General features: G+C 39.9%; 1 protein-coding gene across 1 annotated transcript in view; it reads left to right on the plus strand.

Annotated features, from left to right (window-relative positions):
- The window catches only part of MYOF (myoferlin), a 142,702-nt gene that overhangs the window by 62,421 nt on the left and 66,992 nt on the right, over positions 1 to 13,289 (plus strand). Inside the window, 7 exon segments of the mRNA XM_070432690.1 lie at positions 250 to 353; positions 2,624 to 2,692; positions 2,790 to 2,833; positions 5,112 to 5,194; positions 7,267 to 7,305; positions 8,558 to 8,682; positions 10,023 to 10,139. Coding sequence (XP_070288791.1) covers positions 250 to 353; positions 2,624 to 2,692; positions 2,790 to 2,833; positions 5,112 to 5,194; positions 7,267 to 7,305; positions 8,558 to 8,682; positions 10,023 to 10,139 — 581 coding nt within the window.

Raw genomic sequence — 13,289 nt, forward strand, 5'->3', positions numbered from 1 at the left:
TCTCAACAGAATATTTTATCAATTTATTTTTCAAGGTGTTCCTATTGATTTTAAAACTCTTTGGGGGAGAAAACATTTTCTCTCTTAACCAAGACACAAGGAATTTCTGCAACACAGTGCTACTTTTGAGAACAATTTTTGTTGCCACAGTGTTCGTGTATAGGAGAACATTTTTAATTTTGTTGAGTGACTTCTAATTCTTTAAGAGAATCAGATTTAATTTCTGCCGTGTGACATGTTACTTTCCAGTGGACGATGCCTTCTCTCAGACGGTAAAGGAAATCTTTGGAGGCAATGCAGACAAGAAGAACCTAGTGGATCCCTTTGTAGAAGTTTCCTTTGCTGGAAAAAAGGTTTGTGTGTGATCTAAATGCAGATGCCTCTAGAAATAAATACTATATAAACCTCTGCTTCCCTTGGTGTGAGTTCCTGCTAACTCTTTGCTGAAGTGGCCCCCGGTGAGCGGGCACCCTGCAGGAACGCGGGTTATCTGAGTCTGCACATGCCAGACTCTCCCCAGGTTTATTTTGCAGTGGAAAGTATGCAGGACTCAAATTGGAAAACTCAGTCTTTTTGAAAAATGTAAATTGCGAAAGCTACTACTGAATTATTTGGATTATTTCCCAGGTCCAAATGTTATCTTAATCTTAAGCAAGCTCCCTAGCTAGCTGTCATAATCCCTGGTAAGTGTTCTAGAGCAGAGGTTCTCAACCTGTGGGTCGCGACCCCTTTAGGGGTCGAACAACCCTTTCACAGGGGTCACCTAAAACCATCGGAAAACACATATATAATTACATATTGTTTTTGTGATTAATCACTATGCTTTAATTATGTTCAATTTGTAACAATGAAAATACATGCTGCATATCAGATATTTACATTACGATTCATAACAGTAGCAAAATTACAGTTATGAAGTAGCAACGAAAATAATTTTATGGTTGGGGGTCACCACAACATGAGGAGCTGTATTAAAGGGTCGCGGCATTAGGAAGGTTGAGAACCACTGTTCTAGAGTCTAGCTCCCCAGTGCCCAGCTGTCCACTCCTGTCATGTTTCCCACCTCCCATGCCCCGGGGAGTTGCTGAAACTTAGAGGGTCAGGCAGGAGACCCCATCCCGGTCCTCTGGGGAAAGCTGGGGGACTCTTGGTGTAAAAACACAGGTAACCACCGCTTTTATCTACAAATGTCGTCAAAGGCTGGAGAGTGGGATTCCATAGTAGAATAACACCCCTCCATGGACAAGTGTAGGCATGAAAAACTAGTATTTTCTATGTAGTTGAACCATTTGTTTATGTAAGGCAGATTGGGCAAATGACACATGGACTGGGCGTTATTTCCTAGGAGTCGATGGAGAGCAGCCGAAAAGCCCTGAGGTCTGGAGTGAGAGGAGGCCTGATTTAAATTCAGATTTTACCCCACTCCACAGGCAGTTAAGGCAAATATTGTAACCCCTGAGTCTCAATTTCCTGAAATATTAATGAGGATAATAAGATTCTCATAGGAGTGTTGAAAGGGTTCATCAGTTCAAGAAGTAATTGTTGGAAGTCTATTTAGTATTAGATACTGTCCCATGTGCTGGGATATATAAGTGAGCCATTGCTCTCGTGGAGCTTAAGGGAAAACAATAAACAAGCTAACAAGTCATTAAATAATTCCAGATAATGCCAAGCACTACACAGAAGATAAAGCAGGGGACAAGAAGTGATTGTGTGGGGCTGAAGGGGTATTTAGCTAGGATATCATGTGGCCACCTTTGAGGAAGTGACATTGTGCAGAGGCCTGGATGATGCAGAGGTCTCGGGTGGGGGGTGGGAGGTGGGGAAGCTTCCAGAGAGAGGGAATAGCAGATGTAAAGGCCCCAAGGAGGAGACACATTTGCAGCCAAAGAACATCCAGGTGGCTGGAGTGGCGAGCAAAGGGAAAAACTAAGAGAGAAGGTTAGAGAGATGTGGGTGGTGGGGCAGTAGGGCTTCAACAGCCAGAGGTCAGACCTGGACTTTATTCTAAGTGTAACTGGGAGCTTATGGAGGAGGCTACACAGAGGAGTGACGTGACAGTGAGCAGGCAGGAGAGGAAGTGACCATCTAGGTAGGAGCCAACTGCAGGTGTCTGGGGCAGATCAGGGTCCAAATGAAGATGAGGGTGTCAGGATTTACTCATGAATTGGATGAGGTGTGTGATGGGGAGAGAGGTGGCTGACTTTGTTGTAAGCCTAAGCCACCTGGTGAACAATGATGGAAAGACTGGGACAGGCGCCACTTTGGGGAGACAGAGGAGGGGTTGGGTGCGCAGAATCAAAAGACCTGTTTGGACATGCTAATGAAGATATGGTTATTAGGCAGTATGTCATGAGTGCTGAATAAACATTAATCTTGCCTCATTGCACACGCACAATGTTAGAATCTGGCAATTGAAAACTTTTAGCCACGGAAGTAGCAGAGATCTTAAACCCATGTCATATTTTACCAAATCATTATCAAGAAAAATAACCTTTAACCAGGTTACTAAGTATATAACTTATAAGTAAACTGCTAGAGTCATAATCTAGTATGCATATATTATAAACTTTTAGAAATTAGAAACTTGAATACCTACTGTTTTGCTTTGACAATTTTACAGGTTTGCACAAATATAATTGAGAAAAATGCAAACCCTGAGTGGAATCAAGTCGTTAATCTCCAGATCAAGGTTTGACTTCCTTTTCTTTCAGAAAAATAAGACTACTTACTTTCGTAGTTACTGAGTAAATTGAGAAATAACTACCTTTTTGTTTTCTTTTGCACAGTTTCCATCAGTGTGTGAAAAAATAAAACTAACAATATATGACTGGTGAGTTAAAAATGGACTTGTGTCTAATTCAGAATTAAAGAATAAAACATTTGGATATTAAGGAACATTACTGTAGATTACCTGACTCTTACATTTTAGCATATTTGCTTTTCTCCCAGAGGGAAGGAATAAACTGTTCTTGGAACTGGATGTTTTCTTTAAAAATGATATTAGTGTTGTTGCAGAAGAATTTTGAATATCTTAGTTCAATTGTTCATAAACAAAGAAGGAAGAAATGATCTAAAAATGCCCAAGATAATGAATGAAATACCATTAGGCTGCCCAAATTGGACCTCAGACATGGAGTAAACCACTTCTTGGGAAGAATCACCAAAACGTTCTGTTCCTATTATTGTTAGAAAGGAAAATGGACAGAGCTACCTATCTGAATGCAGGAAATTCTTTGAAAGGTTCTGATGGGATTTTTATTAGACCAACCTCCTAGCAGTGATTGGCCACAATGAGACCATTCTTAAGTATATTCTAGTTAGATGGGGTATTCAGTTAGCAGCCTTTAGCTCCATGAGAGTGGCAAATATCATCATCATCATCACCATCATTCTGAAGGAGCTCCAGGAGCCCTCGGAGCCCTTGGGAGTGTGGGTTTGAACTTTGTGTAGCTTGGGTGACCACTCTGGCCTACAGGCTCTGCAGTGGGCTTATTGCTGATTGAATCAGAGTTGCCTGTGGTCAGTACACATGTAGGGTTTGTTCCTGACCTTGCCTGCCCCTCCAAAGCAATAGTGCAAATTAGGATGCACAGAGAAACCCTTTTAACTGGGGGTTTCTTGGATCCAGAACTGAGGTTACATACCTTGTAGCATATTTGCACAATACCTTGAAGGAAAGCTAAGGATTCTTTAATTTAGTCTAGACCCTTCTAGATGGACAGAAAAGCTGCAAGCTCTCATGCCAGTTGTGTTTAATTAGTAATTTTCTACATCCTAATATTATTATCCTACATAATAAAAGGCTAATATGCAAATTGGCCGGAAGGCAGAACAACCGGTCGCTATGACATGCACTGACCACCAGGGGGCAGGCGCCAGGCTCATGCCGGGCTAAGCTATCAGTCGGACATCCCCCAAGGGCTCCCAGACTGCGAGAGGGCACAGGCTGGGCTGAGGGACAACCCCCAAGTGCATGAATTTCATGCACCGGGCCTCTAGTATACTATATAATGTGTTTATATTATATATAACAGAGTGGGGTGAAAGTAGCTTTACAGTTGTGAGTGCACAAAACACAGAGTTTATTCTTGTATTACTATTTATAAATTATTGTGTTATTTTCCACACTATTGTGCTATTTTCCAGACCTATTTTTGCCCGACCCTGTATATCATATATAATAATACTATAATATATAATATTATATTGTAGAATAATCTTTCCTCAAAATACTGAGCCTTTCCTCCCTCCCATGGAGTCCTAATCTTTGGAGTGGGTATGCCACTAAATGGTATAAAGAAGAGGAGGGATTAAAGAGAGGATGTTATTAATATAAACCTTATTTTTTACACCTCCTATGTGCTTGGCCAGAGAGCATTTCATGAGTTAGGCTCACAGACTAAGGTACCCATGGAGAGATACACAAAGTTATATATACTTATAGTGGGCAAATTTGTCTCTACCATATAGATAATAAGATTTAGGTTCTAGGCAAGCAACTGTAGTCAGAAAAATAGTATCTATCACACAGTAGTGCTCAATAAGTATTTGAATTGAATTGAAAAGGAATTTTTCTCCCTATGAAGGACCCTTAGATATAGTCCATTGTAGTTATTAAACCAGCATAGTAATTAGTATGAACATGCTAAAATAAGACATGCACTTATTCTATGTAATATGATTATGTTACACTCCTTATGCAATGTGCCTATAATTGGTTCATTCATTTTATGATAATAGTATTGAGTGTGGCCATATGCAAATCTCATGACTTCTGTAAAAATCTCAGTTTCCATAAATGAAATGAGTTGTCCAACTAGATCAGTGTTTCTTAAAGGATGGTTGGAGGACCATTTGCATCAGAATGAATTAGGAAATATACTTGTTATAAATGCAGACTTGTTCTTCACCCCTACTTTTAGTGAATCAAAAGCTTGAATAGGAAATGAGAGTGGGGGGGTTCAAGTGATTTTTTAAAAGTACAGTAATGCTGAGGCCCACTGGACAATGATTTCTGAGGTCTAGGGTCTTTTCCAGCTCTATCTTATTATTGTTGAAATGAAGATACATCCTCATAGGTGGAGGCCTTAACCTGTTTTTTTACACAGGGACCGTCTTACCAAAAATGATGTAGTTGGAACAACATATCTACAACTTTCTAAAATTGCTGCCTCTGGCGGGGAAGTGGAAGGTAAGTCACACAGTAGAGCTGGAATAAGACAAGGTGCAGAACTTCTGAAGGAATGAGCTGGGGTAGCCCCATGGCAATGGACTTGGTTTCTTAAAAGCCAAATGTGATGAGCCTAGTGAACCATTTCAGGGATGTTCTGGTGATGACCAGAAAACAACTAATTAGTAATTAGTAATTAAGGCAACTAACAGTTTAAAGATTTTAGCTTTCTTGCTCCCATCCAAAAATTCTTTCCCAGAAGCTGTTTTATAAATGTTGATTGTCAATACAGAGTGCTTAGCACCTTATTTTTCAGATTGGCATTGAAACAATTTCACTAAAATATAAATTATATTCCCTTTCTTAACTGATTTCCTTGGCAGGAACCAGGAGGCCAGACGGCAACGAACCATGTAATCTTTGCTTCCTAAGATCATGTGTATTTTGTTTTCATGCATTTTGTGCTAACAGGCATCAATAACCACTACACTTTTCTTTTTGATGTTTTCCACACTGAGAACTAATTGCTTATACCTGGCATTATGGTTCTGTGTGTATGTCAGAAATTATAATAGGAAATGAAGAAGAAAAATTAAGATGGTAAGATAAAATATTTAGTGTTAAGCAATAATAACAGCAGCTTATTTTTTGTTGTCTAAATAAAATAACAAAAATTCTTATAATTGCTAATAGATTCAACATATTGAGTAAAGTGAGAGAATTTGAGACAATATTTTGTCTTGGGAAACCTAAGGTGCCGCTCATGTTGTTCAAGAGAGGACCTTATAGGTTTGTGAGTTGTTGTTTTTTCAATGTTAATCTAAACAATACATAGCATGAGTAAGAATCTGGAAGATAATAGAGATATGGTAAAGAAGCTATAGATTTCCTCTCTCAAGAAGGAAAAATAGGGCAATTAGAAATTCTGAGAAAAACTGAACAAAGTAGATATAGTCCAAATATAAAGTCCAAATATTTTAGGCAAATGGTAGGAGTTAGGAAAGAGATTTCATCGGAATATTCTCTGCTGAGTGGCATAGGGGACCATGCTGCTGGAGCAGCAGGTAACAAAGGAAATGTAATTATACTTTCCTTTTCTCTGCAGAGAACAATATTGGTATGGTTGTTATACTGTAAGCATTATTATTGGTTTTTTTATTTTTTATTAAGTCGGTAGTCAAAGCTCTAAGCAGAATGTGAATTTCATCACCCATTGCAATGTAAAAGTGAAAGTACAGAAAATAGAGATTAGAAGGAAGAAAAGGAAGAGGAGTGGAGGGAAAAGTAGGTGGGCTACTAGCTTCTTCTTATCAAGTGAGGAATCCAGATATAAAGACTGAATGAAATCATTGGTTCAATAAAGATTGGTTAAAGGCTAGGTTAAATCTATTGGTTAAAGGTAACCAAATGAGTAATTTTATATCATATATTATATGGAGGGAAGGTAAATATTATTAAATTCATGTATCATTAGCAAGAAGTTATTAAATAATTACCTAAAGATAATTATTCAAGAAATATTAAAACAAGCCTTTTTCATAGTGATAAGGTGGTAACAGCCATCATTTATAAAAACAAATTGTTAGCTTCAGCCCCTGTCTCTGAGGTCTTCTCTCCTTGCGGGCCCTTCAGACAGTCTGTTACAGGGTCTCTAAATAATAATGAGCAGCATGCATCTCCCCAAGAGAAATAAGCAATGTACCATAAACTACAGGCCTCAGACTACATTAACTTGGATTTTCTAGCCTTGATCCCAACTAAGCGAAACATAAGACAAGCAAATATTTTATTAAAAACACAAAATGTTGGTAGCATCACCAGGCCTCCTTTGGTGGCGAGAACTGGACCCTTCTCAGATGCCTGGTGGCCCTGGGACTGGAGAGACTGGGTTATTTCACGTTGTCACAAAGTATTGAGCCATTTTGCATTTAACCAGTGATATTTGTACAAATTATAATAGGGTCATGTGGCTTGGGTCCAAATTTGGGTTTTTTCTGGTGTTGCTTGGGTCTGGATTTGGTTAACGTTTCAATGTCTCTTTTATAATGCTGTGTTTCTCATTTTGTTTAACCAATTGTATTTTTACTATGTAGATTTCTCATCTTCGGGATCTGGGGCTGCATCATATACAGGTTTATGCTTTGTAATTTTGCTATCTTCTAGAGCTTCCTATTTACTCTTATCATTTGATTGCCTTTAAACCCTTTTTATTTACAACATTTTGCTGTCTTAAAAATAATTTTTGTGTTAGTGCTGCATAGTTGTCCTGCATGGCTAAGCTTAAAACAGATGTGCAACCAGGCATTGCTCCATGTCTCATGTTTTCACCTAGATGCAAACTATCCTATTGGCTTCATTGTGAATAACTGTTTGTGAGACATAACATTTTTTTGTTAATGCTGTTTACGTTTCGTACAGAAAGATATGGGGCACTAAGTCAATTGTTGAAAACGTATGAAATGACTTTCCCCCACTTTCAACATGGATCTCTAGGTTGGAAGATACTGTTTTCCGCTTTGTACCTTGAAGGTCTTCACCTTCCAAACATCAGGGGTCATAACCTGTCCTTTGGTTTGCACAGCTCTCACCATTCATTGCAAGTTTGCTCAGTGCTCTCTCACTTGACCGTCACAATTCTCCTAGGGCAGATGTTGTTCCCCCGGTAGATGAGGGCGCTGAGGTTTAGATAGGTTTGTCATCTATCAAACCCATACAGCTCTTACATTTCCCCACAATCTCCCTTTGACCCTGCCAATTCCTAACATTGCCCTCAGTGCCCCTCCTTGGTGAATACTCTTGCTAAGACCAGGTAGCAGAACTAAGGAGCATATTGTTTGTTCATCAGAGACAGAATGTAGTGAATGGGGACTTCATGCTGCTTAATGAATATCATATGGTCATATCACCATAGGCAGGCAGTTTATTGTTACATATAAAAATTTTAAATCTCATATATTTTAACTTAAGACTAAATCACATTTTTGGGAACAAAGTTAATCTGATATATATCATTTAAATGACTTCCCAAAACAATATACTCTTTACCCCAATTGCCATGACATGTTTAACATGATGCCAATTATAAACTTACAAAAAAATGTGAAGATCATTTTGAAAGCCTTATTATTCTTTCATTTGAATAACGTTGTCTTTTTTTAAGAATAACGTGTTTACTTGAATTACCTCAGAATGTTTTTATTTAATATTTTATAGCAATAAGAAAAGGGAAACTGGCAAGTCTCACAAGTACTTATAATTTCCACTAATACAACTAACTCACAAAATGGAGAAAAATACTCTCACCCAGCCAACTAATAACTAATATTTATTTCAACAGATCAAATGTTTAAAAGCCTAAAATTTAATGATGACATTATCTCTCAGCAAATACAGGAGAAACAGAGGTGGGCTTTATTCCAACATTTGGACCTTGTTATCTGAACCTTTACGGAAGCCCCAGAGAATACACAGGATTCCCAGACCCCTACGATGAGCTAAATACTGGAAAGGTTGGTTTCTCAATTAAGGTTTGTTATTAATGAACACTGTTAATGAGATTCCTTCTTGTAATGGTTGTAATTAAGTCTCATATTTAGGGGACCTCCCCCCATACACACACACACACACACACACACACACCCACGCACGCGCACACACACACACACATGCACACATACAGACCTACCACATAACTACATAACTGATCAAGTGTTGGATGATAGACATTTCATGCTCAAGTCTTAGATTGTAAGAATAGGAAAGGATCCTGGAGGTCATCTTATGTGGTAATTGCCAGTACATTGCATGGCTATTCCCTATACTTAGAACAGTTGTCAAGAATCAATGCTGGATTTCTTTGCTAGTCAGCAAATGTGCTGCCTCAGAATTCTGTTCAACACCATGTTCTAGGAATTTACCAAATGATTGGAGGTGACATGCCTGGTGAAACTCTTTGCTATCTCTGGCCTGATCCAACCTCTTTATTTTGAAGGTGAGGACATGGAGATCCAGATATGGGAAGTGATCTTTCTATTCCATTAGAAGCCGAAGTAATCTTTTAGTTAGTTCCCCAAACCCAGAAAGAAAGAAAAAAGCCCTAGAACAGCGGTTCTCAACCTGTGGGTCGAGACCCCTTTGGAGGACAAACGACCCTTTCACAGGGGTCGCCTAAGACCATCGGAAAACACATATATAATTACATATTGTTTTTGTGATTAATCACTATGCTTTAATTATGTTCAATTTTTAACAATGAAATTGGGGGTCACCACATCATGAGGAACTGTATTAAAGGGTCTGGCATTAGGAAGGTTGAGAACCACTGCCTAAAAGGAGGAGGGTGGAGACTTCTCTTCCTCTCAGAAGATTCTATTGCCAACACGGCCAGGTATGGTGAGGGAATATCTGATATCCATCCTCACACTCAGCTGCACAGAACATCTTCCTCCTTTACTTCCTGGCTGCTCTGAGACTTGCCCTGGTTGCCAACATGGCAGCCTTCCTATTCTGCGAAGAGGAAAAAAGTTACTGTAGGTAAATGTAGAGCTGCTCTGCTGAAGTGGGTGGGGTGAGGGAGACTTTGAGTCCCTTCCACTGTCACTCCCCCCACCTCAGTCATGGCTAAGATCTCTTTCAGCCCAGCTCCCCTGTCTCTCTTTGGATTGCCACCTGAAGTCACTGTTTCTTTTTTTAGATACCAAAGATCTAAATCCAGCTGAGAGAGTTACTGATTCATTTTGGAAATTAGGGTTGTGGAAGGAGAAACTTTTTGTAGCTGGATTAGCCGGAGTAGGGAGACCATTCTTTCTGCTGTTGTTCATGCCTAGAGGAATGTGTTGTTGCCTTTCAGGGAGAAGGAGTTGCCTACAGAGGTAGAATCTTGGTTGAACTGAGCACTCTTCTTGAAAAGACACCACCAGAGAAAAGGCTTCAGTCCATTTCAAATGATGACCTGCTGGTTGTTGAGGTAAGTGTTGGAGTGTGGTAATACTTGGTACAGAAAAGGGTGTTGTAGAGGATTGGTGGTGGGATGGCTAGTACTGGCCTACCTGAACAAATGGGCCTGCAGGGGACATCCAGGAACTGAAGTTGGCATCATAGCAAGTGCCCTTCAACGCCCTCTTGACCTGTCTACAACAGCCCAGTGGGGCAATGAGATTTGTTTTATCACCGTTGTCAGTCATATTTAGTAAACAGACCAAGATGACAAGTTGGGCAATTTTCTTTGACACATAGTCTCCTTGACCCTAATATTCTATGCCTTGTTGGCTCACAGCCACCTTGAGGAGCTATTACCTGCTACCCTTTATCCCGCTTGACAAAAATCACTCCCTTTCCCAAATTCACATCTAAACTGTACCCTATACCAACTCCATCTACAAAGTGCATTGAGTTGGTCATTGATGTTCAGGAGAGCCTCAAGGTCCTGAAAAAGAAAGAACACCCACCTGTGTCCAATAGACCATAATTTATATGTTTAAGTTTCTTTGTTGTAGGCAGTTTTGTCCCAAGGCTCCTAAGGGAGGGCCCTGACCAAGCTAAGGCTCCAGATTTCCCTAAATGGTGTTGATTGCTCCTTCTCCCTAATCCTTGTACCCTGAGGGCACAGGGGAAGTGGGAAAGAGCTGGGAGAAGGGCTGAGTTCCCAGGTGCAGGACTCCAGGACAGCCTTGCTCTGGGTCAGTTAAGCAGAGGGTAGGGGTGCCCCTCTTGGAATCTGGACCTGCAAAGTGGTCCAGGGAGCTGCTCCATCTTGAGAGGCTTGCTCACAGTGTGTACCTGCTCTGTTGGGAGTTGTAGTGATGGCCAGAAGCCTGAACTATTGTCTCAGCCCAGAGCCTCCAGGGTGAGGGTCCTATCAGGGCTTCTGCAGGTGACTGCAAATTATTCATGGGGAAATCCAGAGAGTTCTAATGGAATCATGGGCCTGCAAAGGTGTGCAGGCAGAGCCAGCCCAGCCGGAGAGCATCCCTGCTCCCACACAGAGCCTCCTCACACATCTCTGTTCCCCGCAGCCCCTGCCTTGACAGATGGCTCTGTTAACTGATCACTTTTTTCTTGGCCCTGACTCAGCCCCAAATTATGTTTTATGTTTTTGCTCCTTCCCTTCTCTGATACCATCCAAATGGTTTACAAAAAAGAAGTTGTGCCGCATATGTAAGTTCTGACTAATACAAATAACTTTTACTTTGTCACTTTTGCACAACAATTCAAACCAAATTCTGATTTTCCAAAATATTACTAAACCATGGATAGTTTAGGGGGCTTAATTGTGTGCTGTTAAGTCCCCCAAGCCCCTCTCTACCAAAGTGACAGTGGACTAAGGTAGGGATGCGTTTAAATTCAAAATTCCCCCAGCAAAATCTCAGGAAGTGAGGCCCAGGCATAAGTATATTTTAAAGCTCTTCAGGTGATTCAACATGCAGCTAAGATTACTAACCAATGTTTTAGAAAGACTTTCAAAAAATAGTGTGACTCAGAAGGGTTTCTATTGAAATCCTATTGGAGGTTTCAATTATACCATGTTGGAAACTCCTTCAACCAAAATGGAGATTTTGTAACCGTGGGATGTTCTGGGGTTCTTCAAGAAAATAAGCTGCGGTCACTGTCAGACATTCTTAAAATAGTCCTTAAAAAGTTAAAAATATAATTACCATATGATCCAGCAGTTTGCAGATACCCAAATAATTGAAAACAAAGGCTCAATTGGATATTTGTACACCCATGTTCATATTAGCATTATTCCCAATAGGCAAAAGGTGTAAGCAGCCCATGAATCCATTGATAGACGAATGGATAAACAAAAATGTGGTATATGCATACTGTTAAATTGATTAAACCAGGAGGACATTGGGCTGAGGTGGCTATAGAGCCTTGGCAGCCTATGGGAGCAAACCAAAACCTAAGCCTATAAATACCTTAAGGCTAAGAGATGGAAATCAAAGGAGAACAAATCACAAATAGCTAACTACTAGGCTATCCCAAATAATGCCTTCATTTAAGCTGTAACCAATCAAATAATTTCCTTGCCTACCTTCTACACCTGCTCTATAAAAGCCTTTCCCCTTGCTCCTGTCAGTGGTAACCACTTCTGGTTTGTTGCTGTGTTTAATGGGTCCTGAAGTTTTCTAAATGGAAGAGTGCCATGGATAGATGGGGGTAATGGTAGCACAAAAATGTGAGTGTTTAATGCCACCGAATTGTACACTTAAAAATAGCTAAGATGAATGAATTTTACACTGTGTGTTTTACCAAACAAAAAAATTTCAAAACAGTTGTCTGAGTACTTCTCTAAATGAATGACTGCATTCTTGCATCATACAAGCCAGAAGACCCAGCCATGATTGTGATTAATTTTATAGAATAAAGGTAATGGTATAGATGAATAAGGAAAGAAAGAAAACCAGTTGATAAACATTCTACAGGGATCAAGTAATTTTTATTTGCTTAGTAGTGGTGAAATATATCACTACTCTACTGCTTAAATTGTGGTACACAAATTGGTAGCAAGGTAGAAATGGGAAAAAAATCAAATACAACACTGAAAAGTTATCATATGTTAAAGTGTGATAGCCATGTGGTCTCTAAATCTCAAATTGAAGGACTACAGAACTGGAAGTTCTGAACTTGAGAGGCTTTTGAGCTAAACTTGCTATCGTAAGAAATTTGTCATACAATTTGAATATTGGCACCCATGGGTCTCACGAGTTCACCAATGGAGCACATAGCCAATGTGGCTGCACTATAGTAACCACTGATGTTCTCACCCCCAAGCTGGGCCATTGTATACAGAGACTGGGTATCTACAGGGATCCAGAACAAATTCTAGATGTAGACAGTATTAAATAATCAAATACAGCAATTTAAACCATTGCATGGCTTGGTTTGACTGAAGGATGCAAAGAAGATAAGTAGGGATGTGATCCATAAAGGAGAGAAGCAATCTGAACAAGGATTTGGGGCAGGATGTGGATTCAAGAGACTTCATATGCCCACGTGAAGGAAAACATCAAGGACTCCTGGTCATTCCTGCTAGGCTGCTGGATACTCAATGTGATCATTCATTGTTGGCCCTATGTTCCACTCCCTCACACACATACTCAGTAAACTGGTAATT

The sequence above is a fragment of the Myotis yumanensis genome, unplaced genomic scaffold, assembly GCF_028538775.1.
Source record: "Myotis yumanensis isolate MYYU_CA2020_CCGP unplaced genomic scaffold, mMyoYum1.0.hap1 SCAF_13, whole genome shotgun sequence".
In the NCBI taxonomy this organism is placed as follows: domain Eukaryota; kingdom Metazoa; phylum Chordata; class Mammalia; order Chiroptera; family Vespertilionidae; genus Myotis; species Myotis yumanensis.